At 38.9% G+C, this 6,000-nt stretch overlaps 1 protein-coding gene across 7 annotated transcripts in view; it reads right to left on the bottom strand.

Moving 5' to 3' along the window:
* The window catches only part of EHBP1 (EH domain binding protein 1), a 228,255-nt gene that overhangs the window by 39,058 nt on the left and 183,197 nt on the right, over positions 1-6,000 (bottom strand). For 4 of the 7 annotated variants that reach the window (XM_074864302.1, XM_074864306.1, XM_074864304.1 and 1 more), the window contains 3 exons: positions 3,779-3,903; positions 984-1,122; positions 727-833 (listed from right to left, as the gene is read on the bottom strand). In XM_074864302.1, the coding sequence (XP_074720403.1) occupies positions 727-833; positions 984-1,122; positions 3,779-3,903 (371 nt within the window). Of the gene's footprint in view, positions 1-726; positions 834-983; positions 1,126-3,778; positions 3,904-6,000 lie in introns of all 7 variants that reach the window. The other 3 variants (XM_074864301.1, XM_074864305.1, XM_074864303.1) reach the window with 1 other exon arrangement.

Here is a 6,000-nt window from a genome sequence, read left to right as displayed (position 1 = left end):
AGCAAAAATGACAAATGTGTTTAGGTAAACTGTGGAGAGCAACAAACGACCACCATCAAAGGCCATGTTGTGTTTTCAGACAAAAAAAAATTCAGGTTAAAACTTGTTCTTCCTGCTTCTGTCCCGCAGCTGTCCATCAAAACCAGCTTTCTCCCTGCGGTCTATCAAATATTTCCCTCACAAATCAATTTTACACATGATCAGCCCATACCCCTACTGAGCTGAACCTCCCCGTTAATTAAGTGAAGAAATTACCATATATATTATATTAATGCAAACATCATTCAGCTAGTAATTCACGGCTGATCTGGATAATGGAAAGGTTGAACACCCATTAACCCAAGCCAACAAAATGGGTTGGCTGAGAAATTCTAGCAGGTCTCATGTGACTCTTCCCTCTAACTGCAGCTCTGCGGTATCTGCTATTGTAATAATTAAAATCCTCCCGGTAGATCAATACTGGAATCTTTTTATGGGAAGTGCCCTGATGGAAATGTCTCAAGGAAGCTGGGGCTGTGGAACTCTGAAAAATTCATTTTTTTTATCTGACAATTATCACCACACTGCAGACTAATTCAACAGTGCACCCCTCTCACTCTGCTTTGAATGCACTGGAGATTGACATCTAAAAAAACCTAACATCTCATTTTAACAAATAAAGGCACTATTTCCACATACAGTTTGGAATTATCAGCAATCATGAAACCAGACAAAAAATTAATATACATTAAGCACTTCATCTTCTGATGGCTTCCTCTGAGTCTCAGTTATCGCAGCCTTCTCCTCATTTCCTCTCTTTGTATCTTCCTGTATTGATCTCTGCCTTTTCATCTCTTGAAAAAAGGGGAAAGACATGTAAAATTATTATAAAGCTTGATATTTATGTATTGAAATGTGGACTTACATTATCGGGTTTTCATATATTTATTGTTAAAAATTATTAAATCATAAGATGGGAAAACAGGTTTTATATTTTCTCCTACCTGGTCTGCTCTCCACGTATTGACTGAAAGACTGGAGCTGAGTTTTTCTGATGGTAGAGTCCTTGCTGAACACAACGGGATTTCTAAACCGTTCTGCTGCTTTTTGTAATCGCTCAGCACGATGTTCCTCTGTTCCATTCTGCTAGGAAAAAAACCAGACACACAACAGTTTCTTTTGTTTACAAACGGGAAGACACGAATTCGAAAGGTACGTTTCGGTGAGGGGACAGGACACAGCTTTTGTAAAGAGGATTTCACAACTCGGGCTGCGGTTTATATAAGATGAAAGTATCGGCTGCGGAAAAAAAAAAAAAAGAGAGAGTGATTAACTTTTCCTTTTTTTTTTTTTTTTTTTTTTTGTTTAATGTGTGGTGGCAACGACTGGCTTTTTGCTATGTGGGCACCCTCCTGCAGGAGACTCTACTTACTTAACAGCCAGACCTATTAATTGTGACCAGCATTTGCCAGCTATGCCTATTTTAAACGAAAAATCACTCCTTTGCAACTTTGATTTGCCAAGCGCTGCGCATGCTGCTGCCAAGTAGCGGCGTCTCTACCCCTGAACACGATCTGTATCGTTTTAAAAGCGTGTTGCCTTTAGCCTGTCTCCCTGCCCGGTAAAGAAATCTGTCATTTTCTGTAGTCCCACAGACTTGTATGACAAGAAGAACTAGTTTCTAATTTTATGCCCATTGAGATAAACCACTAATGCTGGATGAAGGCTAAAAGGTAGGATTATAATACTACCCCACTGAACTGCATTTCATCAGCTATAACTTTCCAAAGCCAGATTTGTAAGTAAGCCCTTTACAGCTAAGGAAACTACAATTATCTTTTCCAGGGCTTCCTATGTTAATACTGGTAACAAATTCAAATGATTCTATCAACACGAAATATCCCAGAAGACTGAACCACCGCAGTGTGTGGAAACTGCAGATACCGAGGTGCTGTGTACCAAACAAATATTTCATTTTATACCTAATCTTTTATTATTTTTATTAAGTGTTTTGAAAGTAAATAGGGAAAGGCTAAGATGCATGACTAATAGCTAAGCCTGCTGAATGCTGAAACTGGTTATCAAAAGCTACCAAGACTTTGCCCTTCCTCTGCATTGAGACAATCGGTAATGAGGGAGTTCTCCAATGGCCTATTCTCTAGCCTCAAGGAGGCCGGGGATACACAATCCCCAAGGGAAGGTAACAGTTTATCCTTTTCCACAAACACAGAATGCCTCATTTAGAAACGTGTAAACTGCATTTTATTAAAAAACAAATCCACCTCAATGCCAAGAGCTCCACGAGAACAGATGGACACCATATATTCCTTATAATGCCGCTTTCCAACTCTTCCTGAGAATAGACGCACACAGAGATAAACTGTTAAGTTGCATCTTTTATGGGAGTACCTTAAAAAAATCAACTCCTTCGCAGAAGCTTTTTATAAAGAGAAATACCATTTTCGTCAAGTTAGGTGATACCAAATTGCCCTAAGAGGTTGCCTGTGTGTCATTTGTCGCATTAAGCTTGGAAAAGTATTGCTCATAGCCCCTGGATGACTTCTCAGCTGCACTAATCGGGCGGTTATAATTCTGGTTAAATAAAAGGTGGTTTCCTGTTATTAGCACAATAACCATCTGACAGCCTAAACCAGAGTCTTTACCAAAATAAACAAACATGACTAATTTTTTTAGGCCTGGCAACATACTAAAATATCAGTGTGATTAGCCAGTAAATCCCATTTTAAGAAACCTTTTTATGACTGGGGACTTCTGCCACTTTACAAATGTATTCCTCTAAGCCCACTAATTCAGTTAGCCTTTTCAATCCATTGTATTATTCTTGGGCCAGCTTCATTTTGCATTAAATCCACTGCAGAAAGCTAAATTGAACGCAAAAATCAGACTTGATCCAGGCTTCCTTTTGTTCAAAGATAGAGACCGAAAGTCCTCTGCTGCTGCCACACACTTTCATCACCAATTTATAGGAACCGACAGTGTAAGGGAAAAAGCAATGAAAGTCATTGTTTTGGGACTTCAAAGCATCTCTGTATCTGGGGAAGGAAATCCTTTCAGTCAGCAGCGCTTTCCCCCCAGACTGCAGGTGGGTGAAAAGTTATACCCAACTGGAAGTGCCCCAGAGCCATAGGGATATTAATGACATACAGAGACTATTTAAAAAAAAAAAAAAAACAAAACAACAGTAAGAACACAAGGTGTCTAATTAAGAAAATGAAATGGGAAATTGATTGGTGTGTACTTTATGCTGAAGTGGTGAACATGAAGAACAGACAAAATGACTGCATACACCACATACTTGTGTCTATTTTTCTCAGAAGCACTCATCAAGCACCCAAGTATATATGTCTTTAAAGTGCACCATGGCTTAATTTTAATGGAGAAAAAACCAGCGGGTCAGGCTTGGGAGGGAATCAAATCACTGAGAGTCCAATCCTGCTCCCATTGAAGTCAGGGAGAGTCTCGCTACTGATTGCACCAGCAGCAGGATGGAGCCTGTGCTGGATTTCTGATTTAAGTGACAACCTGAGCTGTCAGAATTGAGATGCTTCTTATATCAGTTAGTGTTACGCCAATGACAAGTATCAAGATAAGAAAAAAAAAAAAAAAAAAAGGAAAAATGTGTTGATTAATGCATTACAAACTATGCAACTGCACTGCCATGAAGATTTTCTGCATTTCTTACTGTGAAGGATTTGATAAATCATTTTCCTCCTCACAAAGTACAAACCCGAAATCGGAACACACAGGTACTGAGACAAAAGCATTAATCAAAACTTACCTTAATGTCTTGCTCTGAGCTATCAGTTACAGCTTTCTGAGCAGCACTGGAGAGTGAATTTGCCACCTGTGGCTGAGCTTCTAGGAGCTTCTTCAGCTTCAAATCCACCAACTTACTGTTTTGTTCTGTTAAATATGCAAATACCACATACAACAGAGTGAGATGCATTTAAATGCAGAGTTGCTACAACAATGTAGCAATTTAAAAGGTAGATTTAATTCACTTTGCTATCATTTCAAACTAAAAGAGTAAAAACTGGAAGGAAAATTATTTTTTTTTTTTTGTGATTCAGATTGGCATAGACTTGTGTAATGTACACAGAAAGTTCCCAAGTTTTCTCAAAAAATATATGTAGCACTCAGCTGAACAAGTAAATGTGCTTGAAGACAGCAGATGAAAAACACAGAAAGTAGACAATGTTTAAGTTATTCCCAACCTGTACATACTTTATACTTTAGTATAAAAATGCACTTAAAGAGTCATTTATTTTAAGATGACATATAACAATTTATCACATATTCTAAGTACTGATAACCCCTCAAGCTTATGAACTACTAATTCATCCCAAGGCTCCTTGGCACAGCTTCTCAATGTTAAAATTTCAGTATCAAAAGAGACAGCTTTCTAGTAATATTTTACTATGATTTATAGAATATATTGAAGCTGGGAGAGCTGTAAAATGCTTCATAACTGCATCGAAGGGACAGATTCAAAGACTGACAAAGCCCCCATTTTTTTTTTTCATCAGTTTTAGCAACTTGGATCAGAGCCCAAAGAAATAATAGTTGAGAATTTTACCTCCCAGTAATGCTCATCCTGTATGTGACCATCGACTATATGAATTTGTAACACACCTACACACACAGTTACCTACACATACACACATAATAAGGAGAAAGGTGTTAATAACAAACCGCAGCGCAGATCTGTGGAGCTAACCCTGGGTAGGAAAGCAGAATAACGCTGGTGCAGAAGCCCTCAGACATATATTCTACATGCAGCACCATGCGAGAAGTGGCTCCTGAATTGGAGCAAATGCAGTATCACCTGCGTATATTATGCACGTACATCTGAGCCTTGGGTCAAAAGCAGAGAAAATAGCAGTTGCTATATTTTCTGTAAGCACAGCCTGAGTTACTCACTGCAGGCTTGTAAATTCTAGCTGGTGTGCGAAGTGGAGCCATGACTGTTTTGCCACACAGCTCCTTCCAAGGTTTGGAGCGCTCCGATTCATGTTGGCCAAAATATTTTTGGCATGCTGGCAATCAAACGATGCCTGCCTCAAGCAGCAAAGGGCTGGGTTGGGTTGCAACGAAGGATAGTTTCCCTTTCCTCCGGCACACCCAGTCAGGGTGCCCTTAATTGAGGCTCACATGTAAGTACATGCACATTCTCGTGGGTTTATACATAAACATCATGTAATAACTATGACATAAGAGGTTCACATTTTATCAGGTACATTTGCAGCAGCGTAAGGTAGCAGTACTGACAAATACAGACAGATGCAACGTTTAAAACCAACAACTGGCGTTAAAAATAAAAAGAAAAGTTTTCTCTTCTTGAGAGAGATGGGAGGGACTAAGATTCAGAAGGGGACAAATTAATTAAGATGATCCTAATGATCCCAAATGTAAAATGTCCCTTACAGTTTTACGTTTAGTTGCTCCCAGGAGATTCAGCCTTTGTTAGAACTTGGTATGAATTGGCAGAATCTCACCAAAATCTGTGTACACTGATTTCTATCACAGCATTAGACTGCTTTCTGTATTATTGCCCATCCTCTTCCTTACTCGCTTGACCACTGGCTACTGTGAAGACTGAACTGCAAAATAATGTCCCAGGTTTTGTCCAGAATGTCTTCCCATGGTGGAGATGAAGCGTTGGGTGGTGGGTTTGTATCCCTGAGAAGGTCTCTCTCAAGAAAAGAGGCCCACAGACATAAGTGTTGGTAAGTCACTGGGGCTATGTGACAAGAATATTCATTTACTGATTTTCTAGTTCTCCTAAAATGAACCAGTATTTATCGGAAAATTATTTGACAGGATTCTGCTCTAAATCAGCTTAATTCAAATGCTGGAAACACTAAATATATTTTCTTATGTGTTTGGAAATCCTCAAATAAAAAAACCAGACATGATTCAAGTCTTTCATTCAAGAAAGATGAGAAAGGAAGTGCTCTATACACATCATTGTCAGTTTAATTTACAAAGAGCAAACACCAA

Source organism: Strix uralensis, chromosome 3 (genome assembly GCF_047716275.1).
Source record: "Strix uralensis isolate ZFMK-TIS-50842 chromosome 3, bStrUra1, whole genome shotgun sequence".
In the NCBI taxonomy this organism is placed as follows: Eukaryota; Metazoa; Chordata; class Aves; order Strigiformes; family Strigidae; genus Strix; species Strix uralensis.
This window is presented reverse-complemented; position numbering and strand designations above follow the sequence as displayed.